This window comes from Ceratotherium simum, chromosome 4 (genome assembly GCF_057802395.1).
Source record: "Ceratotherium simum simum isolate JZ-2026a chromosome 4, ASM5780239v1, whole genome shotgun sequence".
In the NCBI taxonomy this organism is placed as follows: Eukaryota; Metazoa; Chordata; class Mammalia; order Perissodactyla; family Rhinocerotidae; genus Ceratotherium; species Ceratotherium simum.
This window is the reverse complement of record NC_141903.1, coordinates 26,647,203-26,672,940: the sequence shown is the minus strand read 5'-3', so window position 1 is coordinate 26,672,940 and position 25,738 is coordinate 26,647,203. Positions and strand designations below refer to the sequence as shown.

At 37.6% G+C, this 25,738-nt stretch overlaps 1 protein-coding gene across 2 annotated transcripts in view; it reads right to left on the bottom strand.

The window, feature by feature from the left end:
* Nucleotides 1–867: 867 nt before the first annotated feature.
* The window catches only part of DCTN4 (dynactin subunit 4), a 35,574-nt gene continuing 10,703 nt past the window's right edge, over nt 868–25,738 (bottom strand). Inside the window, exons 4-14 of one of the 2 annotated variants that reach the window (XM_087429540.1) lie at nt 24,593–24,636; nt 22,351–22,458; nt 21,157–21,177; nt 20,666–20,739; nt 20,323–20,435; nt 19,919–20,028; nt 12,995–13,068; nt 9,833–9,887; nt 8,684–8,791; nt 6,844–6,941; nt 868–3,472 (exon numbers count right to left, since the gene is read on the bottom strand). In XM_087429540.1, coding sequence (XP_087285666.1) covers nt 3,259–3,472; nt 6,844–6,941; nt 8,684–8,791; nt 9,833–9,887; nt 12,995–13,068; nt 19,919–20,028; nt 20,323–20,435; nt 20,666–20,739; nt 21,157–21,177; nt 22,351–22,458; nt 24,593–24,636 — 1,019 coding nt within the window. In that variant the 3' untranslated portion in view covers nt 868–3,258. The remainder of the gene's footprint in view (nt 3,473–6,843; nt 6,942–8,683; nt 8,792–9,832; nt 9,888–12,994; nt 13,069–19,918; nt 20,029–20,322; nt 20,436–20,665; nt 20,740–21,156; nt 21,178–22,350; nt 22,459–24,592; nt 24,637–25,738) is intronic. The other variant, XM_004428639.3, reaches the window with a different exon arrangement.

Genomic DNA, 25,738 nt, shown 5'->3' with positions numbered 1-25,738 from the left:
AAAGTTGCCAGTAAGGTAGAAGGAAAATCAGGAGCACTGTGTTCTGGAAACCAAGTGAAGAAAGTCTTTCAAGGAGGGAGAGATCAACTGTCAGATGCTCCTGAAAGATTAAGGAAGTAAGGACTGAGAATTGACCAGTTAGTGATGTGGATTGTTGGGGACCTTGACAAGAACAGTTTTGGTGATGTGGTGGGGATGGCAGCCTAAATAGAATAGGTTCAGGTGAGAATGGAGAGGAGGGGGAACTGGAAGGTAGAGTTACGAGTTTTGCTGTAAAGGAAGTAGAGAAATGGGGTGGCAGCCTTTTAAAAAGGGGTGTAGGGTCAATTTCTCTTTTAAGAGAAATCATAGCATGCTGATGGAATCGATGCAGAAGAGGGAGGGGGAGAAATTGCTGAAGAGATGTCCCTGCATAGGTGAGAGGATGAGATTGAGTGCATGAAGTGGTGGGGCTGTCACTAGACAGGAGGAGCACGAACAATTCATCTACAGTAACGAGGGAAGAGCCGAGTACAGATGAAGGTGGATGAGGGGCTACTTGTCCAGGTTGGGCCATTTTGTATATGTGAAAGGATATCTTTGGGAGCAATGACCCAGGATAAAAGCTGGTAGAGGCCTAACAACATAACATAATGTTGTTACCACATAATAGTTCTGAGAACTGGTTTATAAGGAGCTCAAGCAACATCTACCTATATAATGTTATAGTGAACTAACTTGATATGAGGTTTTAGCTTAGTTCATTTAAAGAAATGGAAGGGAGCATGCCCCACGGACTCTCATACCAACTCTCCTGACTGCACCTGTCTTCGGACACTGAGCCATGCTATTCCAATCAGTCTTCAAGAAACCAAACAAAAGACACACTCAAGCTTTGATTGCTTTATTTCACTACATTAACTTAAGCAATAAGGCAAAACAGTAACTTGTCATTCATAAAGATCAAGGAGTGCCTCTCATTCCCACAAGGATGTTTCTTCATAAATATGCGTGACATTTAGCTCATTACGCCTATAAGTACTTTGAAGAAAAGTTTGGTGGGTTTCTCAAATCACAAATCCAAATTAACTTAGCCTTAAGTTTTCAAAATTGTACTTTCTAGTGCTAATGACATCTAATTTGCCTGCAACGATGCACACTGACTATGCATTAAAAATCTTGCACTTGATCTAATATAAAAAAACAGTAAAATTCCTAATTCACCAGCTGCAGTTGTTGAACCATTTCTACTAACACACAGAATACAGGCTTGCACTGAAAACTATCTTGAGGAAATGTTAAACTAATGGCTGTATTATTCTGCAAGTTAATTTGGCTTCCGAGAAAAAAAAATTCTATGATCAAAAGTGTTTTGTGTTTCTGTGTCACAAGGGGGTGACGAGACCCATTACTTCAGCATTATTACTGCTGGGAACAAATACCAGCTGTATGCCATCAACGCACGACATACAACCGTGTGTAGTCTATGCCAGTGTGTAAACAGGAAGCTGTTCTCCACTCTGATGCCCATTTCCTCCACTGGCAAATAGGGAGCGGCAGCTTCACAGCAGGCTCTGTGAAGCAGGTAGTGAAATAAAAATTAATTTGACACTCTTTGGGGTCACAAAAAATTAAACTATTTCTGTAGTCTGCAAGTTTGTCATTATACAACCCCCACCTCAACTCCTAAGAGTAAACCTTACTTATTATTGTCATAATATTAGAGGTAAGAGTGTTTTTTTCTTACATTGTAGCATATATATTACTCTGTGGAATATTGTTTCATAAAACTGGCTTGACCTTAAGAGTACAATTTAGTGTCTTTCAAAGGCTTCCTAAGTATTTTTATCTTCTAAGGGGAGCTGTCAAATTACCATGTTCTGTCTGTATTCTATATTACTATATATCTTTTTTCTAAACTAAAGGCTTGAACTTAAACACAAAACCAGGATAAACAGGAAATGTCTCTTTTCCCCAAAAGTCTGTTGGCCACTTGCTAACAATACATTTACAAACATGTGGTGCAGCTGGTGGTCTACTTTGTCAAGCAAAGTTTTTCATTTTAGAAAACATCACAGAAATTAAGGTTAGCAACCCAACTCCAGGATACCAAGTGAAAACAGCATGTGTGCTGTTAGGCAAGTATTCTGGGCTACTTGCTGAACTATTTTATGGTTTACAATCAAAATGGTCTTATTTGACATAACAGATGATAAAAGTCTTAAACTCAGGAAAAGGAAAGGTTCTTTTTCTTAATATCCAGTTTTGGATTCAAGACATTATAAATGTTAATTTCCCCTTCAAATCAATGGAAAGAACAGTAGTTCGTATCATGCTAAAAATCTAACCTTTAAAATATTTTCTGTATTCCAGAAGTGAACTTGTCCACCAAGTTTTCTTTGGGCTTTTTCCAGGTCCCAAATATTCAGAACAATTGACTGAGTTAAAGAGGGGGAGCAGGGGAGAAGGGGTCGGGAGACAGATTGCCTCCCTGTGGCAGCATTAATCCCTGGATATTGTGGCAACATTTAAAATGAATGGAATTTGCCACCCTCTTGACATGTAATTGCTTGCTTCTCAAATTCTTCTTAAAAGTTCCAAATTCTACTGGGAACAAATTTTAAGAGCAACTAATAAATAAGTATCCTATATTCACTTAGAGGAGGGCAAATGAGGGTGCCTTAAGAGTTTCACAGGTTTTTCCAATCATCACAAAACTAAAGACAATATGACAATTCTATTTTTCTGTCAAATGGAAATCTATGGCAAGATAGGAGCCAAGATGGCAAGTGAAGGGATGTTTAGACTGCTATATCTATCCAGTGGAATGCAGAAAGCAGTTGGTACACTGAGACTACTGCTGGGTCATTAATAGCACGTCTACCTTTCCATTAAGTTTCATCTGTGAGATTGTGATCCTCTGTGAAATCAGATCAGGAGAAAGCGTGGTCAGAGTTTCTCAGGTGGTCAATCTAATGCCACTCCAAGGAACAGCCACCCCCTTTCTTGGGATGGAACTATGCTGTTGTTATTCAACATGCAGGGTTCGGTGAGGGATACACGGATTTACTGGTGTTGAAAGAAATAACAAGGGGAACAGCGGTTATCCTGTGTTCCTAACGCCTTGCTTGTGCCCCACCCTCCTAGGAACAGGATTCAGTAGTGCATGGGTACATCGTTATAAACAAGGCCTAACGAAGCAGCAGCTTCCACATTTTAACGCGGGTTTGGGGTGACAGTGTCCTTTGGGATCTGCCCGCCAGTGGAAGATTCTTCCTTTTAAGGAAGAAGCGGGCCCAAGCTGAGTTCCACATGCTGGGTGAGCCAGATGACTTCTGTGCCCTGGTCACTTTCTTCAATGGGACGAATGGGGGCTGCCAGGTTTTTAAAATCATGCTTCATCTTAAAGCACACGGTCACTTCGCCCTCCTCACGTTGTGGAGTCACTTTGATGAAAATACCCACTTTGTTGGCCTTTCTGAAGGCTATAATGCTATGGAAGGAAATAAGCACAGTATTAGGCAGGTCACAAGTCCGCCAAGCCACTAAGACACACAGTCATATTATGGCCCAACAGGATATCTCTGATAAGATACAACCACCATTCCGTTTATCAGCAATGAAGGGTTTCTTCAGCAAAATGTTGATCTCCTTATATTTTTAACACTACAAAAGTAAAATATAGTCATAAAAATTTCAAATGGGAAAAAGTACAAGTCTTTTCCCTTATTTTCCTCTTCAGCACACAGAGAAAAACTGGAAACACTTTGGTTCTTAAACTAACATATTTTTCTGTGAGTTTACACTTTTCTGCTTTTGTAACCAACTGAAAAGAGACACATTATTGTGTAAGTTGCTTTTTTCCCTGTTTATCACAAACATCTTTCCATGTTGGTATTTCTAGATCTTCTCCCTTCTACTTGCTGGTTGCACGGTATTCTATATTTACCATAATTGCTATACACTGAGGTTGTTGCCAGTTTTCCTCTGTTATAAACAATGGTGCTGCGAACGTCCCTCCATGTTTACCTTTGTGCACATGTGGGAACATTTCTATAGCATACAGATGGATACTAACTCAGAGCTTTAAAGGAATTTCTGGAACACCATAAATCAGTGTGTTTTTGTAAGTAACCTCTGTAAATTAGGAATTTTTAGAATAGAAAAAAAATTTCTTTAGTTGAGATTTCTATTTCAGTTTTCTCTGACATGCGCTTGAAGTTTGTGCTTCAATAGCTTAGCTTTAACAAGTAAAAGAGCCATGAGATGAAAAGAATTTTATCTACTATCCAAATGATACTCTGTTACTCTAAGAAAAGTTACTGGAATTAAACATTCACATATTTATACAGTATTATATAATATTAATTTCCAGATATCTAAAAGTCTTATAAAGGATAATATGAAATATAATTAATCCAATTTTTTATTAATCTGTCATGCAATCTGATTGGAATTTAATATCTCTGATCTTTCCAGAAGTTTACCTTGGCTTAACAAATTTCTATACCTAATTAATGTAATTTAAGGACCCACATAAAGCAGAGATTACAGAGAACCCATTTTGTATTGTTAACTAACTAAACCCTTGATCTGTATCAGATTCATTTAAAAAAAAATTCAGTTAAAAATAGTAAAAACAAAAAAGTCTGTCTGTCTTCTTAGCCTGAATTTCCTAGACAACCACTGCCATCTGGGAAGCTTTTAAAAAAAATTTCAGATTTCTGGTACCCACCTAAACCTGCTAATGAGACTCTCTGGGGTGGGGCCTGGACTCTACAGAATAAACACAATACAACCCCCGCCCCGGGGCATCTGACGTGAACCCGACGCTACGCTCAGCTCACCACTACACTCAGCTCACCGGTGCCCTCACTCTGTTTTTCCCACTCATCCCACATTCTCTCTTCTTTCCATTGTCTTCCTGAGGGAGCTCTTGATCATTCTGTTAAAAAACCTTAAATGTTCCCTGTGCCAGTATATTAAGCTATGCTTTTCAGCTCCAAGCCCACCGTCTATAGCTTGCCCGTGACAGGATTCTGCTAACCACGTTTCTGCTTTGTAGGCTGGCTCCCTGTCAGGTCCCTGTAGGGGGCTCTAAGGGAGACTAGAAGCCGGCAGGAGGAAGGGCTTGCTCCTCCCTCTGAACTTCCTGTTTCTGGGTGGTTCCTGTGGGCACCACTCCAGCAATGCTTCTTCGCTCAGAAAGTGACCGGATCCAGTTCAGTTTTCTAACTCTTGCAAACCAGCTTCATCATGCCCCCCTCCAATGCCACCCTGAGAAGCCAGCACCAGTCAAGCAGTGTCCCCTCTCTCACCTCCCAAGAGGTCTGAGTTTCAGCTCCACGGGGCTCCTCCAGCAAGCTTCTAAACCCTGACAATTCTAACCATCTCCCTCTGTCCCTCCCCCTAGGAGTGGTCGCTGCTTCATGAAACTGCCATCTCTGGGATCCTTCAGAGTTCTTTTTCATTTCTGAAGTTACCCAGTTACTAATTCTTCATATTAAATTCTCTCTGTTCAGATAACTGAAGTGATTTCTATCTTTAGACTGGATCCTGACTGATGCATTCCCCATCCAGGGAAAGGTCTGGTTTTTTCCTTTTCAGTTATAGGTTTAAGAGAGTAAAATCTATTAATTACTCTAAGAGGATGAGGGAAGGGGTGGACAGATTCAAAGATAAATCTATGGGGATAGAATATTGTATCCTGCCCACAACCATTAAAAATCATGCATGTGGGCCGGCCCTGTGGCTTAGCGCGTGCTCCGCTCTTGGCAGCCCGGGTTCAGATCCTGGGCACGCACTGAGGCACCGCTTCTCCGGCCATGCTGAGGCCGCGTCCCACATATAGCAACTAGAAGGATGTGCAACTATGACATAAGGATGTGCAACTATGACATACAACTATCTACTGGGGCTTTGGGGAAAAAAAAGGAGGAGGATTGGAAATAGATGTTAGCTCAGAGCCGGTCTTCCTCAGCAAAAAGAGGATGATTAGCATGGATGTTAGCTCAGGGCTGATCTTCCTCACAAAAAAAAAAAAATCATGCACATGAAAAATTTTTTATTAACATGGGAAAATATATTTACATGAAGAACAAAGGTTAAAAACTGCTTACAGAATGACACCAAGGATGAAAGAAATACATGGAAGGATAAACACTAAAATGTTACTGGTGCTCATGTCTGGTGGTGGGATTTTATTTTATTTTCTTCTTCATGGTTTTATATTATATTTCCCAAATTTCTATAGTATTTTTTTTTTTTTTTTTTTTTGCTGAGGAAGATTTGCCCTGAGCTACCATCTGTTGCCAGTCTTCCTCTTTTCTCGCTTGAGGAAGATTAGCCCTGAACTAACATCTGTGCCAATCTTCCTCTAGTTTTTGTATGTGGGTTGCCACCACAGCATGGCTGATGAGTGGTGTAGCTCCATGCCTGGGATCCAAATGTGAGAACCCAGGCCACCGAAGTGGAGCACACTGAACTTAACCACTACACCACTGGGCTGGCCCATATAGTAATTATTTTTTATTTTATTTTATTTTATTTATTTATTTCCCCCAAAGCCCCAGTAGACAGTTGTACATCATAGTTTCACATCCCTCCAGCCACTGTACGTGGGACGCGGCCCCAGCATGGCCGGAAAAGCGGTGCGTCGGCGCACGCCCGGGATCCAAACCCGGGCCACCAGCAGCGGAGTGTGCGCACCTTACCGCTAAGCCACGGGGCCGGCCAATTAGTAATTGTTTTTATAAAAAGGCAAAAAAAAGTTTTTAAAAACCCAGATAAGAAAATTGGAATCTATAAATGGGCCTCCTGTATCAGCCAACTGTGGTATGAGAGGGTCACAAAAAAATCACTCACTCAGGGTCGTCCTGAAAGTCCTGGGGTTCTGCCAACTCGTCATACTCAGCTGCTGCATCCTTGCCAGCTAAAACGAGCTCTTTGGGAGGCACCACCACCTGGAGAGCAACACAGAGATGCCTGCCTCAGAAGGGATCGGTGTGTTGTAGGACACTCATTCAACAGAATACAGTAAAGTATTACATTGATCTAGACACAGAAGTAAGCAGCAAGTTTCAAGATGCAGTATTATATCACTTACATTAGGTTTAAAAACACATTGTGCAGGAATACAGACATTTCTAGCAAAAATATAAGAACAATGAAATTTAAGGTAATGATAAAGTGAAGTGAGTGCTTACTTCATTGGGGCTGCACTGGGGAATTCAAGTGGGGAGGACATGGGGGCTTCAATTGTGTCTTTAATGTTTTATTTCTTAAGGGGATTGGGTACATGGGTGTTTGCTATATTATTCTTTCATACTCTGTGGTATATCTGAAACAGTTCATCATTTTTTCAAAAAAGAAAAACAGAAAGGAAAAACACTGGTTCCAACATAATCTTTTCTGAAATGGGGATGCTGAGTATGTTTATGGTCATGGAAAACAAACATTCTTCAGACTTATCCTTATGTTGCAACTAGGCCTCAACTTTGCCATGTTAGAGTTTAACAGATAACAATGTAAACCACATTTCTCATTATGGATACAAATGTGGCTGGGGAGCTATCAAGAGAGAGAAAGACAGCAAATCCACAAGCTGGGTATATACATTATATACATTACACACTTATTTCTCTATCCTCACTGGAACAGCTTATTAGTGTTATTAAAAAAGGAGCACAGACAGATGAGTGTCATCTCTCTTTGGAAGTGATGTTAGTAAATGAAATCATTGAACAGCAGAAGGAAAAAAGAAAAAAGGGATAAAGCAATTCTCTACTACTATGTATTTGAATAATGGCTAATTAAAGATATAGGCATCCTTTCTACCAATTTCTGCTGTATCATGCTGAATTATGAGTTAGTAATAGATGGTCTATAGAGAAAAGTTCTTGATCTGAAATTTCAAGGACTAGATGAATCACCAAGTAGCCAAATGTAGAAAGGCCACATTTCATTCAACTAAAACTGAGAATCAAAATCTCCTTTTTTAATATTTAGTTAGTGCTATGTATACTCTATGTAAGCAGAGGGCATGTAGAGGAGGCATACCGCTTTTAAAAGGAGAGGTTATTTCCTATGAGTCTTGAAAAATGAGAAGGCATTAGACTGAAAGAGAGCTGTGGACATGTATGTCAGGGGAGTGGGATAGGAAGGAGCATTCTAGGTAAAACAAATAGCATATGCAATTCTCCAGCATGAAAGTTCACAACCCATTGGATCTCCTTGGATACAACCATTAATATGTACGATTCAGAGAATGCTAGATTTGGGGGTCTGGGGGAAGATCATCCCGGAAGAACAAATAGAGGTGAGAGCATTAAGGGGCTCTTATGCTAGGCCAAGGAATTTGGATTTCATCCCAAAGTCAGAGAGACGGCAAATGATCCGCATGCCATGATCAAAGTTAGATTAGAAAGGTCACCCTGGTGGCAAGACTGGAATGGAAGCAGCGGTGGACTAAAAACAGTGAAGTCAGTCAGGAAGTTACTGTGACAGTCCAGGTGAAAAATGAACCTTCAAACAGGGCAGTGGCAGTGTGTTTGTGGATAAAGTAAAAAACTTAGGAGGTGGAATCAAAAGAACTTGATGACTGCTTGGATGTGGAAATGAGAGACAGTGTGGAGTCCTTTAAGCCTCAAATGAGGTCACTCCAGGAAAAGTCAGGGTCAGTCAGGATGAGGCAAAATGCTCCTACCTTTGCAGTGCTGTTGATGTTATCAGGGTCCCCCTCCTCGCACTCCAACAGTGTCACGTGGGTGAGGTTCTCCACTGGATTCGTAAGAGTCAGGAGGACCTGGCTCTCCTGTTGAACAGGAAAAGCACCTCTCAGACATGTTCCACTACTGCCACCGAGGTCCACTTTCTTAGTTGCTGTATCAAATATTTCACAAGATCATCACCCACCCAACGCCCAGTTACTCCTGAGCAATAACACCCACCCATACCTCCACATCCATTCTCAAAGTGCTCACTGATTCCTAGCCTGTTATTTATATGTTAGGCCACATATTCTCTGGAGTTGCTATTTCATTGAGGAAATGGGACGGATCCCACAGAAAGGGCCAGTTACGAGATCCAGAAATTCTGAGGAATGTACATTATCTAAGCAATTACTTAAAGTTTACCACTCTTGCTCCACCCAGTCCTCCACTTAAGAACTGAAAAGCAGGAAGCCCTCATAAATAAAATATGGGAGCCACAGGCTAGCCAGATGTAGTAACATAGGAAAAACGGTACATAAGACTGTAAAAGACTTTTTAAGATTTCTTGAATCATAATTTGCCCTTGTTTGGTACTCTCTTGAGATTAGCAAAAAAACCTTTAAATGAACAGGGACTGTATAAATGTCTTCATGAGCAGCATGAAAGGATAGAACTAAAGAGGCTGCTGTAGAATATTCTACAATTCATTAGGGGGTGTGTATGGGAGGAAGGGGCACAGACAAGAACCTCAAAAGAGAGGGGCTATGGTAAAGAAGAAATCTAGCTGATTCCTGATATCTGATACATATACACACGAGATGGTGGAGAATCTCCTGGCAGGAGAAGAGCTAAAGATGCCTGTGGGGTCCAACATCTTCTCCTTCCTTTTCCCCACCCATGATTCCATCTCTATATAACGTGCATACTGCTCCTTCTGTATATATTACAAAGATGCTGTTGTCAAGAATCCCAGTTTAAAGAAATTTAAAATCTCAATCCCTTTATTATTCCGAACTTTCTTCTTTTCTATCCCTCGCTCATTGCATCCCATGCCAAACACACAAAGCCACCCACATACACGTATGCATACATCTCTGGATCAATGAATTCTTTCTCTTCCTGCTGATAAGCAAAGTACTAACCTTCATGTAGCGAAGGTTGGGAATTGACATGATTCTCACTTCTGGGATATAATTGCTATGCAAGAATAAAAAAATGCATTAACGTTCACTGGAGTCTCTTAAAAATTATTACTTTTTTTTTTTTTTTAGCTAGTGCAGCAAAGATTTCTTCATGTTAATTAGAACATGTCAGAGAAAATGAATTTTAAAGAATCATATTATCACCACAATAAGAACTTAAGACAAGACATGAAACCAAACTGGTAATGAGTTCTTTCTGAAATCTTACATATACTTTTAGTTTAGAGCCTATATATGTGTGTGTATCATGGCAGATATCTTCCTTATATACTTATTAGATATATTTTTGAGATTTTATTAATTTCTGTAAATCTAAAAGGCAACTGGTTATAAGATCCAAGACTGATTTAATAATACATTGTAGGGGTGTAAAAACACTACCACATATTTACCAAACACTTCTATACAGCACTTACTATACGCCAGGCAATGTTTTAAGCACTTTACAAATATTACCTCATTTAATTTTCACTGCAACTGCATGAAACAGATATTATTATCATCCCCATCATAAAGATGAAGGAACTAGGCTCGGGAGGAGAAGTAACTTACTGCTAAGTGGCCAGGATTCAAACTCAGGCAGCGTGGCTCCAGGGTCCCTGCTCTTAACCATTACGTTATGCTGCCTCTCTAAACAAAACTGAGTGTTGTACTTATGTGTGCTTGTTCTGGACTCAAAACTTCCCAGGTTGAAATCCCAGGTTTTAATGTTTATATACCAACATATTTCTTTGTAAAGACCAGCACAAGATATTTACCTCTTTGTGCCTTGGTTTTCTCAATTATAAAACAAGGACAGTAAGAGTATCTATATCTTTAAGTTATTGTGAAGAATACTTAAATAATACATGCAAAAAAGTGCTCAGAACAAAGCAGGCATAAATGTTAGTTACTAAGCATATATTAACATAAGACAAAGTCTATTGCAGAAACACTGAAAGGGCAGGGCGGGGAGTGCACCTCAGAACTGAGGCAATAAGGTACTTTAACTTCAGACTAGGTAATTTTCATGCTCGTCATCAGCAATACCTGAGTAACTTAACACCAATTCAAGGGCCCTACTATCAAGGATTTGGATTTAGCAGGTGTGATGTGTGGCCAGACCATCTGTATCAAGATTCCCAGGCAATTCTGCCATCATGTCAGAAAAAAGTACTTTTTCTCAAAGCAAGCTTCAGAAATTAATGCTAAGCACATCCTGTCATTCAGGGTTTCTGTAATGAGTATAATTCTTAAGTAAGAAAGGCATTCATACCACACTTCACATGTATCATTTTTGTAGTTCTGTTCCTTCCTAACCAGCTACATATTAAATAAGAGTAGTTGGGTAAACAGAACATATTTTATGGCGATTTACAGTTATAAAGCATTTGCAAACATAATAGCTCATTTGATTTTTCTCAACAACTGAGAGGGAGGCAGGACTGATATTATTCCCATTTCAGATATAAGGGAAATAAGTTTAGACAAACAGAGTGACAGACCTCATACCTGGCCCTTCTAGTTCCTTCCTCCTAACTCACCAGACCAGAGCTTCTCAACCTTTTGCCTACCAGTAATTTCTTTTTTTAATTGCTGCATAATATTCTACAGCACTAGTGTATCTCAATTTAAAGAACTATTTCTTTATTAATGGTTAACCAGCTTGACATTGAAATTGTTTCCAGCTTTTTGCCATTAAAATGTTGCAATATGCATCCTTATAAATGTATCTTTACATACCGGTGCTTTTGTTTCTACAGAACAGATTCTTGAAACAGTACTGCTGGGTTAAAAGGTCTATGTAATTTTGTCTTGGTATTCCAGACCACTCTCCAAAAAGACTCTAGCAATTCACAAGCCTACCAACAATATATGCAAATATGTTTACCCACACTCTCACGAGCACTAGATGCTATTTATTTTTTACAACTTTTCCTATCAGGTCTCAGCATCTTTCCATATATTTCCCAGCCATTTGGAATTCCTCTTCTGTGAGCTGCCTGTTCAAATCCTTTGCCTCACCTCATCTCCCCTCCGTTTTTATCTTTCTGATTTGTGGGAATTTTGCATTCCAGGGATATTAAACTTTTATTTGTCATGCAGTGGCAAACATTCTTTCCTGCTCAACCGTCTGTCTCAGGACTTTGTTGTCAATGTTTTTTTTCTACAACTCACGTTTTTTTTTGCTAAGGTCAAAGCTGTCTATTTTCGTTAGTGGCTTCTGGGCTTCCTGCCTTGCTTGTGAAGGGCTCTCACTCTCAAGTCAAGAGAATATTTTCCTAATTTTTCAAAATATTTTTCTTGTTTGATAGGTAATTTTCATACACAAAATTTTCTTCTACTGACGAGTCCCAATGAGTTAACACTAAATCACTTCTATCCCACTCAATGAAGTGTTATTAGAAACAGTCAAATAAAATGAGCCTTGTTACAGGAATACTCTTCAATCTGCTATACTGTGTTTATTATTTTTTACTTTAATTTTTTAAAAGATCATTCCAAACTTGGGTATATTTTATAATTTGTAATGAATTTGTAATTTATAATTTGTAATGAATTTTATAATTTGTCATGAATGACTAGTGACTCTCCATCCAATACCACATTGCCACATACCATACTATCATGTGTCCCTGATACAAACACGCACCCCAGATTGTCTATAGATTTGCCTTAAAATTCATGGTATGTAATTCAAAACCTTAACAGGAAGAGAATAGCAAGATTATTCTGATGTAGTTTTTTTCTTTTTTAAGCCAAGAGTAAGCACATTTCACATCGGAAAAAACAAAACCAAGGGGCCGGCCCCGTGGAGTAGTGGTTAGGTGTGTGCGCTCCGCTGCTGGCAGCCCGGGTTTGGATCCCGGGCGCACACTGACGCACTGCTTGTCAGGCCAGGCTGTGGCGGTGTCCCACATAAAGTAGAGGAAGATGGGCACGGATGTTAGCTCAGGGCCAGTCTTCCTCGGCAAAAAGAGGAGGATTGGCATGGATGTTAGCTCAGGGCTGATCTTCATCGCAAAAAAAAAACAGAAAAACAAAACACAAAAACAAACAAAACCAAAAAAAAAACAAAACCAATAAAACAGTAACCAAACACACCAATCCCAAAATACTTACACAGCAACCAGCTGGATTTTGAATTTGATAGATGTTGGATTAAATTCTGGCTTGCTCAAATTATGTTCACATTTCTAAAAAGAAAAAAATACATATCAGAGGAAAACAAGTACTCTGCTGATCCATAGAGCTGTGAAATTCAGACGGATGGCATTTACTAGAGTTTTATTTTGCTGCTAGACCACATATGTTTTGAAATAGAATGTATGCTACTGATAACCAAAATATATAAAAGAAGATGTTTTGGACTTCTGGACATAAGCAACCACACTATCAAATATTATACCTTTGCAGTGCTTTAAAACTACCGAAATAATAAAACTAACACATACTGAGTGTACTTACTATGTGTGCTGAACAATGTGGATTTTGCTGATTTTTCTTCTTTGTTTTCTTTTAAAATTGATCTTTTTCTTTCCTCTCTACTAGCCTAAAAGGTATACATTCTTGGTTTAAGTGGGTTTAAACATCAGAGACTTTATGAAGTAGGTGTGGGTACTATAACTATTACTGTCCCCATTTCACAGATGATGAAAATAGGGCACAAGAAGGGTAAGTATTCTGTGCAACTTCACAGAGCCAATAATTGGAGCTGGGATTTAAATCCAAGAAGTGTGATTCCAGATCTCATGCTCTAAAATACAGTAATAATTATTTACTTATTTCTTGAATGGGTACTACATGCACCCAGTTAAAAAAATTTTTTAAAGAGTACCAAGAACAGACAGCATAAATATACCCCCCGTAACTTGTCCCCTCGTTCCTCCCCAGAGCCAACCAGCTTCTCACGTGTTTTCCCATAGATAGCCTATGCACATACAAGCATATGCATACATCACCTTGCTTTTTCACAACACAAAAGGAAAAATTTATATGATCTTCTGCCCTTTGCTTTTTTCACTTAATCTATCTTGGAATTCCATACCAGCACACACAGAGGTACCTCTGTATCCTACTGCAACAATTTCTTTAACTTATCTAACTAGACCTAAATTGATGGATGTTTCCATGATTTTGCTACTACAAATAACGCAGCGATGAGTATTCCTGTATATGAATCATTTTGCACATGTGTAAATGTATCTGTAAGATAATTTCCTAAAAGTAGATCACGGGGTGCATGCATTTGTTATTTTGACAGATACTATTAACCTTTGCCAATCTGATGATTATGAAATGGTATCTCACTGTAGTTTTAAAGTACATTTCCCTGATAACTGTACAATTTTGAGTATCTTTGCTATCTATTGGGTATTGAGATTTCCTCTGCCATGACTTGTACCCTAGTATCTACTGGTTATTTTTAACTAGGATATCTTTTCCTTACTAATTTGCTAAAGTTCTTTAAATATCCTGGATACTAATCCTTTGTTAATTATATACCTTACAAATTACTTTTCTCAGTCTATGGCCTATCTTTTCATTTCTTTATGAGTTTTCTTTGAAGTGGGGGTACAAGTTTTACTTTCAATGTACTTATCAAATACATAACTTTTCCTTTATAGTTTGTGCTTATTTGCCTTATGGAATACTCCTCTACCCAGAAGTCACAAAGATATTCTCCTATATTTCTTTCTAGAAGTTTTGCTCTTCATATTTACTCTTTAAAGTTTCCAATGTTCCTGAAATTGACTTTTGCGTACGGTGTGAGGTAGAGACTCAATTTTATTTTTTTTTTCATATAATCACTTGACCTAGCAAAATTTAATATGACCTTCTTTCCCCAATGATCTGCAATGCCATATTTAGTAAAATCAAGTTTCTTCACACGCATGAGCCTATTTTGCTTTCTCTATTCTGTTCCAATAGTCTATTAATCTAACATATGCATATATTGTTTATGGTTATATATACATGATTTTCCCTCCTTTCTTACACAAAAAGTTGTGTACTTGCCAGGCACCCTGCTTTTTGTATTTAAAAACATATCCCATATCAGTACATTATTTTTCATAGATTTATAAAACTCATTGTGTGGATGTACCCTAATCTCTGCATATTTTGGTTTGTATTTGTAGAGGTATACCTCTATATTTAGGGTACACTCCTAGAAGTGAGGTCGATGGGTCAATAGGACACTGTTTATTTACTCTTGGTAGATAGCACTACAAATTTTTATTAATTTAATTTATATATTAATATTTATTTACTATCATTAATCTTTTTAAAGGAATCAATTTTTGGTTTTGTTATTCTTTTGTAGTTTATATTGGTTTCTTAGTTTGTTAATACTTACTCTTCCTTCTAGTTTCTTTGGACTTTGTTGTTCTTTTTCTAACTTCTTTTTTTTTTTTGTGTGTGAGGAAGATTAGCCCTGAGCTAACATCCATGCTAATCCTCCTTTCTGCTGAGGAAGACCGGCTCTGAGCTAACATCTATTGCCAATCCTCCTCCTTTTTTAACCCACAGCCCCAGTAGATAGTTGTATGTCATAGTTGTACATCCTTCTAGTTGCTGTATGTGGGACACGGCCTCAGCATGGCCGGAGAAACGGTGTGTCGATGCGCGCCCGGGATCTGAACCCGGGCTGCCGCTAGCAGAGTGTGTGCACTTAACCACTAAGCCACGGGGCCGGCCCCTCTAACTTCTTGAAATGGGTGCTGAGATCACCGATCTTTTAACATTTCTTCTTTTTTTTTTTAATTTTTTATAATTTTATTTATTTATTTTTTCCCCCAAAGCCCCAGTAGATAGTTGTATGTCATAGTTGCACATCCTTCCAGTTGCTGCATGTGGGACGCGGCCCCAGCATGGCCGGAGCAGCAGCATGTGGGTGCGTGCCCGGGATCCGAACCCGGGCCGCCAGCAGCGGAGCGCACGCACCCAACCACTAAGCCACGGGGCCAGCCCTAACATTTCTTCTTTTATAATATATATATCTAAGAATGGCTTAGTTTCATCCTACAAGTTTTGCTATAGAGAAATCACTGATTTCTAACTTAATTGCATTGTGATAAAATATTTTAATAATGTCATCTTTTGAAAAATGTTGAGTTATACTTTATAACACAGTATATAATTTTTATAAGTGTCTGTGTATACTTGCAAAGAATGTCTATTCTGCAGATATGGTGTACAGTGTTCCACGTATGCCATTAGGTCAAGTTTGCTAGTTGCACTGTTCAAATGTTCTACATCCTTATTGATTTTCATCTGTTTGTTTTCTCAGTTACTGAGAGAAGTATGTTAAATTTTCCATATATTAATGTCATTTTCTCAAATGCTGCTTTATATATTTTGAGTCTATGTTATTTAGTGTATACAATTTTAGAACCATTATATCCTCTGTGAATTAAATCTTTTTTCCTTTTTGAATTCTCTCTTCTTTAAAAAATTAGTGTTTGCACAATGTATCTTTTCCCATCTATCTTTACTTTCAATCTTTCTGAATTCTCATGTTTGTGTTTCTTGTAATCAGCATATAGATGGCGAGTTGCATTTTGTTCATTTTCAAATTTAGTCTGATAATCTGTCTTTTAATGGAAGCATTTAGTTCATTGGTAGTTAATGTAAATACTGATATATCTGGCTTTAAATCTACTAACTTACTGCATGTTTTCTATTTGAATCACTGGTTCTATGTTCCTTTCCTCTCACTTTCTTTCTTTCTGTAGATAGACTTTATCAAGTTGAGAAAGTTCCCCTCTATTCCTAGTTTACTGAGAAAAAATTTTTTTTTTATCATGAATGTGTACCGGATTTTGTTAAATGCTTTTCCTGCATCTATTGATATGATCATGTGATTTTCCTTTTTCAGTCTGTTGATGAGATGGATTGCACTAATTGATTTTTGAATGTTGAACCAGTCTTGCATCCCTAGGATAAATGCCACTTGGTTGTGGTGTATAATTTTTTAAATACATTTTTGGATTTGAGTTGCTAATATTTTGTTGAGGATTTCTGCATCTATGTTCATGAGAGATATTGGTCTGTAATTTTCTTTTAATGTCTTTGTCTAGTTTTAATATTACCATAATGCTGGCCTCAAACAACAAGTCAGGAAGTATTCCCTCTACTTCTATCTTCTGAAAGACATTATAGAGAATTGGTATAATTTCTTCCTTAAATGTTTGGGAGAATTCAACAGTTAATATACCTTGGCCTGGTGCTTTCTGTTTTGGAAGGTTATTGATTCAATTTCTTAAGTAGATATAGGACTATTCAGATAGTCTATTTCTTCTTGTGTGAATTTTGGCAGATTGTGTCTTTTAAGGAATTGGTCCATTTTTCTAGCTTATCAAATTTTGGGGCATAGAGTCGTTCATAGTATTCTTTTATTATCCTTTTTATTTCCATGGATCTGTAGTGATGTCCCCTCTTTCATTTCTGATATTAGTGATTCATGTCCTCTCTGTTTTTCTTAGTTAGCCTGTCTAGATGCTTACTGATTTTATTGATATTTTCAAAGAACCAGCTTTTGATTTCATTGTTTTTCTCTACTGATGTCATTGATTTCTGTTCTAATTCTTATTTCTTTTCTTCTGTTTACTTTGGATTTAATTTGCTCTTCTTTTTCTCATTTCCTAACATGGAAACTTAGATTATTGATTTTAGATCTTTCTTCTTTTCTAATATATGCATTCAATGCTATAAATTTCCCTTTAAGCGCTGCTTTTGCTGCATTCCCAAATTTTAATAAGTTGTGTTTTCATTTTCATTTAGTTCCAAATATTTCTAAATTTCTCTTGAGATTTCTTTTTTGATCCACGTTACTTAGAACTGTGATGTTTAATCTCCACATATTTGGAGATTTTTCCAGTTGTCTATTATTGATTTCTAGTTTAATTTCACTGTGATCTGACAGCAGATATTTTATGGCTTCTATTCCTTTAAATTTGTTAAGGTGTTTTTTATGGCCCAGAATGTAGTCTATCTCAGTGAATGTTCCATGTGGGCTTGAGAAAAAAGTGTATTCTGCTATTGTTGGACGAAGTAGTCTATAAATGTCAATTATATCCAGTGATTGATGGACATAATTGAGTTCAACTATGTTTTTACTGATTTTCTGCCTGCTGGATCTGTCCATTTCTGAGAGATGGGTGTTGAAGTCTCCAACTATGATAGTGGATTCATCCATTTCTCCTTACAGTTCTATCAGTTTTTGCCTCACGTAGTTTGACACACTGTTGTTAGGTGCATACATGTTAAGAATTGTTTTATCTTCTTGGAGAACTGACCCCTTCACCATAATGTAATGCCTTTCTTTATCACTGATAAGTATCCTTACTCTGATGTCTGCTGTGTCTGAAATTAATACGGCTACTCGTTTTCTTTTGATTGGTCAATTTTTCTCCATCCATTTACTTTTTTTTTTATTGATGTCATAATAGTTTATAACGTTGTGAGTTTCCAGTTGTACATTATTATTTGTCAGTCACCATATAAATGTGCCCCTTCACCCCTTGTGCCCACCCCCAGCCATCCATTTACTTTTTAATCTATATGTCTCACTAGATTTAAAGTGGGCTTTTCTTTTCTTTTTCAAAAGATTTTTCATTATAGAAATTTTCTAACACATGCAAAAATACAGAATAGTATTATAAATCCCTAGGTGCCCATCACTCAGCTTCAACAATTACCAACTTGTTAGCAGGAACGGCCAATCTTGTTTCATCTACACTCTCACCCACCCCCATGAGTATTTTGAAACAAATATTAGACATCATATCACTTCATCCATAAATACTTTGGTATGTATCTCTAAAAGATAAAGATATTTAAAAAAAGATAACAATATTACTATTATCCCTAAAAAAATGAACAATTCTTTTAATAGCATAAAAAATTCAGCCCGTGTTTAAATTTCCCTGAAAGTTTCATGAATTTTTATTTCTTTCCTCACTCTTTCCCTTACCCTTCTTCCATTCCTCCCTCTTCCCCTGGCCCTCTTCTTTCCTTCTATGTTTTGTTTGAATCAGGAATTAAATAAAGCCTACACACTGTGTTTGGTTGATATGCCTCTTAAGTTTCTTCTAATCTAGGGCTGCATTATGTGACAATAGCAGCCACCAGTCACATGTGGTCATTTAAATGATTTAAGGTGAGGGGGCCGGCCAGGTGGTGTAAGCGGTTAAGTGCGCACGCTCCGCTGCAGCAGCCCAGGGTTCGCCGGTTTGGATCCCAGGCGCGCACCGATGCACAGCTTGTCAAGCCATGCTGTGGCTGTGTCCCATATAAATTGGAGGAAGATGGGCGTGGATATTAGCCCAGGGCCAGTCTTCCTCAGCAAAAAGAGGAGGATTGGCAGATGTTAGCTCAGGGCTGATCTTCCTCACTAAATAAATAAATAAATAAATAAATAAATAAATGATTTAAGATGAAAGATTCAGTACCTCAGTCACATTTATCACATTTCAAGTGCTCAATAGCCACATGTGACTAGTGGTTACTATGCTGGACTGTGCAGATACAGAACATTTCCATCATCACAGAAAGTTCTGCTGGAGAGTACCCATCTAAAAGGTTTCCTCCTTTCTCCTCCTTTTCTTGTTTTGTTTTACAATTTATTTATTGAAGGAACTGTTGTTTGTTCTATAGATTCCCAGAGCCTAGATTCTGATTTTTCTTCTTTCTCTTAAGTTGATTATTTTTTATTACTCATTTTGTTTCCTCTCTACTAGCCTAAAAGCTATATATTCTCTCACTATTCTTTTAGGGGTAGCACTATAACTTAACCTTCAGATACCTCAATTTCCACATCTATAATACATGGGTAACAACCGTACCTACCTCACAGAGTTGTGAGGATTAAGTTTATCTTGAAAACATTTAAAATAGTGCCTGGACACCTAGTACATTCTCTATAAGCACCTTCTATATTTACTATATTCCAGAGTTTTTGATATTGGCCAGATACCAATCATGTTTACTTTATTTTTGCTTTTCTCTTGTACAAATGGCAACTCTACACAGCGGAATACTTACCCGGCAGCGCAGGGACCGTTTGATCAGAAGATGTTTGTGACGAGGATACAGCTGTGAAGCACAGATTGGCTGGAAGTCAGGCTGTAAGAGGCGCTGCTGAAGGGTGGTCACTAGCATGCAAGGCAGAAACCAGGCTTAGTTTACAGCGACTTGCTCAAAATCAGACTTATATGAAATAAACACAGGAAACACCACCACCTTTGTGAATAGTGTTCTTCAAAAACCAGTAATATAGAAATTTGATAGACATTTTAAAGTTCTTCAATTACAGCTATTTTATTTTCTATGATTCATTTTACTACTAACAACTATGCCATTAAAAATCTCAGATCACAAGGCCTATAAGTATCAAAAGCAGAATTAAATGTGAAATAGAAACAAAGTAGAATCATGTATAACATTACCCTCTGTTAAATTTACTGGTCTTGTATAATAGTCTTCAGGTAGAGGTTCCACTTCATCCACAGCCTGAGCTGGCTCAATCTTGATCTCTTTCTGGTCCTCTCCTTCTTTAAGGCTAAAAGATAAAAAGTGGTACTTTCTCAAGGGTCCACCTGGTTCTCTTCAAAGTCTACGATATCAATAACTGAAGTATTCTATTGTAGATATTCTTTCTGTTTAGGTCTTTTCTAAGTATGAGAATCTTCCACCTCATTGGCAACTGTTATTTATTTTTAAATCATATTCCTTCAATATTCATTTTGATACCTGCTTTTCTCCTCAAAGCCATTTAATGTCCAAACTTACGAAAGTCCGGCAAGGGTACTGATGGTTGCACCAGCTCGTGGTCGCTGAAGCCTGGTTCCAAGACCATATTTGTCCTAAAGAGAGTTCAGAAATTCCTATTAGAAATTCTACCTTTATATATCCTATCTATCAAAAGAAAGAATTTGGGTGGGACAGCATGAGAAGCTCAGGGAAACAAGCAAAAAAAAAAAAAAAAAAAAGCTAATTTGAAAGCTTCCTTTAAAGAGGTAATTTGTAGCCCCACATCACCTTATTCTTAAAATAATAATAAAAGCACCAAACATGGAGATCGAAACTACATTAATACAGTAAAACTGAACGAAATGTGACTTTTTTTTTTCTTTTTTACTATTAATCTAAAAATATCTAAGCTATGGCTTAGACCAGAACTATGTGGAGTGTCTAAGACACACGACGACTGTCTTCTTGGAACACCAGAGATCATCTGCTAACTTCTTCAGGGTTAGCAAGAATCATAAAAGAGAACTTACCACTACATGAATAGTGTGTTGCTGTTGGCCCCAAAATAGCAGCAGGTTGCAACAGAGACAAAAAAATGCAGCATAAGATAGAAGCAAAGCAGGCAGGTTATACGGCAAAGTAAGAAGAATAATGCATTTAATTCAAATTCCTCTCCTAAATACACTAGTGCATATGCTGATTATACCAATGAACAATTCAAAAAAATTCATTAAGACTTCACTGAAGTCTTTGGCAAATGCAGATGCTTTGCAAGTTTCAATGTTTTATTAAATTCTAAACTAGATATTTTTACATGGACCTTAGCAATCTTTATGGTTTTAATGACAACTAATTCTCATGTGGAAGCAGTATGACAAGTTATTTAACTCTTGAAGGTCTCATTTCCTCAACTGTACAATGAGGATACACTGTCTACTACACAGGATTGCTGTGAGGATTAAATAAAATAATATGTGTAAAGTACTTAGCACAGTGCTTGACACATCACTGCCATTCAATAAATGTTATTCATTAAATGCCAACCTGCTTAGCTCCAAGCAAACATACAGAAAACAAATTGTTCTGTGAAAGCAAATAAAACTTGAGGGGACAATAACAAAAGCACCAAATCCTAATCTCTTGCTTCTGATTGGCAGCATATAAACCAGGAGAGGATGACTTCCATAAATAATTCCTATTAAAAACTTCACTTGCATTTATTACTACTTATTTAGCCATGCAAATGCGCCATGCTAAAGTCAGTGTTTTTCAAACTGGAGAAATGTGGGAGGGTGCCAAAAATTATGACAACTAGAGCTGGGAAACCACTACCACCAGGATGTCAAAGCGGGGCTGCATGGGTAATATGAACAAAATCTACCACTTGCCCACCTTCTTCTGACCTTCTCTGATACCCAAAAGCTCTAAGAGTTCTGTGGTGCCTACAAAATTAAATAGTAGCCTCTTTGGGGAATAATCAGAAGAGAAAGGGGAGTGAGGGAGAAAGAAACACTAATGTTCTTAAAACTCAAAGAACTCAGAACTAACGATATGGCAAAAGCATGACTGCTGGACTTAAACACCTATCATCAGAGGAACTTTTCTTTGCTACTCATCATTCAGGAGTCTAGGGACAATGGCCACTTTCTGAAATGGTCACTGTTCTTATGCCACACAGGTCTTGTTCAGTGAGCTGCAAAATCCTTCTTGTACCAAGTCCTCACCGAAAAAGCCAAAGGCATATAGTTTCTACGCCGTGCCAGTTTCTTGCGATCTCGTTCAACCTTCTCTTTCTGAGCAAGCTGCTGGTAATATTCAATCAGCTTGTTCATCTGCAAGAAATCAGAGACTCAGTATCTGTTTCACAAAAAAGCTAATAGGAAAAATACAAAATTAATCAACTATACTGACTAAATACATAAACAATAGAGAAGATGAATTCTTAAGGTGGGCAAGTTTGCCCTTTTCTTCAAAGAGAATTTCTCTTCACTACATGATCTTCTTTTGGAATTGAAATGGAGCCTTTAAGTTAAACAACAGGAAGGAACAGGCAATGAAAAGGCATGGAAATTTCATGCTCTCTTTTCACTGCTTTTACTTCATTACTTATTTTCCCTCACAACCGCTCCTACTTTTTCAGCATGGCCACATGACCATCTACTTCTAAGAATGTGACATTTCATATTCTATTTTCTCCCCCATTCCATGCACATTTTCATTTTTAAAATATATTTTAATCATAAAAGTCATATGTTAATTGTGAAAAGTTCAAACAATACACAAACATAAAGAATAAAAGTGAAATTTCTTTTTTAACTCTTGTGCCCAAGCCCACGCTTCCCCCAGTTCAGATATCTTTCTTACACACTTACAGACACAGGTATGATAATATTATATTTTGCATACATTTTTAAAATCCTGCATGTAGACATATAACTTTGATACGTATAAAAATAAATATAGGCCTTTTTATTTTTCATATAAGGGAAAAAACCTATTTTATAACTTTCTTTTTTACTGAAAATATCATGAACTTGCGATCCAGTACAAATACATCAAGTACATCTTTCCATCCAGTAAAATCAGACCTACCTCACTGTTTTTAAAGGCTGAACCTTACTGCATAGCACAGATGTCCTATAAGGTATTTAAGCATTTCCTATGATATGACTTAAATGGTCCCCTGGTACCCAGTCCTGTCCTCTCAATTCAGCAATTATTTTTGGAAACGCCAATCTGATCCTGTCATCTCTTTGCTTAAAAACATTTAAAGGCTTTTCAAATTCCTTAACGCGGCCTACATGGCCCTGCACAGTCTGACCCCAAGGACTTCTCTCCATCTGTAATACTATGTTCCACTCTAGTCACACTCACCTTCTTGTCTACAACTTGCTTTTTTCTTCCACTTACAAGCTCTTTGCATATGCTGTTCCTCTGCCTTGAATTCTTTTCCTTCTGTGTGCTGTCCTTAGATCTTAGCATAATCCTCAGATGTGGACCTAACTAGTTGAAATTCCCCCTAATAAATGTTCACATGGCGCAATTTACCTCTTTCACATTACTTATCACAGTTTTTCCTTTATCTGGGGATTATTTGATTTTTGTTTTCCCATTAGACTTAAGCTCTATGAGGATAGGAACCATGTATCCCTATCGTTCAGCACAGTCCCTGGTAAATAGTAAATGCTCAATAAATGTTTGATGAATGAAAATATATATATATATGCATAAGTACAAGTATTCCTGTAGGTCAGAGTCTAGGAAGTAGATACTGCTGAGAGCTCAAGAAATCTGTACTAATTTACACTAACAACAGTATATGTGAGAAAGTCCAATTCCCTACACTCTAGGATACCTTCAGTATTTGTAATTTTTGCTGATCTCAACAGTGAATAATTATAAATTACAGTTTAATCTGCAGTTTGATCATAGATACTTCATTTCAATAGCATTTCATCATCTTCCCACTATTCTAGTTCCAGAGGCAAAAAAAATCAGCTCTAATACATACCACAGAGACCAATTCCCTACAAACTCCTAAAGGATACTCAAGTCATGATTCTATAAGCACCACTACTGAGTCCCAGAGCATCTTCTAAATTAGTAGTGTTTTCAGGACTTAAGATATCTATATATTGATGATATTCCTAAGAGAATTTGAGAACAAATGGAACTTTAACTCAGTTGGTGGGTATATGAAAAACAAAAACATATCATTTCCTTTTTCTGATTCATAACTTGAACACAGAACTAAAACCATACCTAGGTTTCTCTATTATCAGACTGGAAACAACTTGTCACTGTGATTTAATATCTGACAATAAGAAGCTCTTTCTTTGTGTAAGAGATACCAAAATACACATCATGGATTTCTAAGCACAGGCCACGTCCATTGATAAACTGGAAGATCTTCAGTCTTTTTCTCCATCTTATTTCATCCTCTCTCTGATGACCCTTTATACTTACCCGTTGTGTGTGAGGGTTTTCAGGTTCCTGCCAACCACCACTAGCTGCAAAATAAAGGAACATTAAACAAGACTTTCATAATTTGATAAACTTTATTTTCATAAAAACAGGCCATCTGCAGGCTACAAAATGAAATTTAAAAACATAAAATCACAGAACTTACAAGAAAGAGTCCTAGAAATTATATAGACCAGAATTTTCAGATTGAAAAATTTTCTTTAAATATAATAATGATGGGGCTGGCCTAGTGGCGTAGTGGTTAAGATTGCATGCTCCGCTTCAGCAGCCCAGGGTTCATTGGTTCAGATCCCGGGCATGGATCTATGCACCGCTTATCAACCCATGCTGTGGCAGTGTCCCACATACAAAATAGAGGAAGACTGGCACAGATTTTAGCTCAGGGCCAATCTTCCTCACCACCCACCCCCCGCCAAAAAAAAGATGACAATGATAACCACCACAACTGACACGTATAGCTTCTGCGCCAGGCATTTGAAATATATTACATTTCACTTGATTCTCCTAATAACTCTCTGAGGTAGGGACTCTTATTATTAGTCTCATTTTACAAATGAGGAAATTGAGGCTCAGAGATGTTAAATAACTTGCCCAAAGTCACACAGAAAGTGAGTGGTAAAGCCAAGATTCAAACTTAAGCAGTCTGACTCCAGAGACTCTGCTCTTATCTGCAACACTGCAACTCTATGTTCTAAGACCTTGGTTTAGAGAATTTCTTACAAAAGAAACAGCACAAATCATAAAGTAAAAGATTACTCCAGAAAGCTGAAAGTAAAACCATAATGAATACTTTCAACAAATGGTGCTGTAACAATTGGATACCCACATACAAAAAAAATGAACTTCGACCCTTACTTCACGACATACACAAAACTTACCCCGAAATGGACAACAGACTTATATGTAAGAGCTAAAACTATAATATTTCTAGAAGAAAATATAAGTGAAAATCGTAGTGACCTTGGGTTAGGCTAAAGTTTCTTCACTAGGACACAAAAGGCACAAACTATAAAATAAAAAATTGATACACTGGAGTTCATCAAAATTAGAAACTCGTGTTCTACAAAAGACACTGTTGAGAAAATGAAAAGGCAAGCCACAAACTGGGAGAAAATATTTGCAAAACAT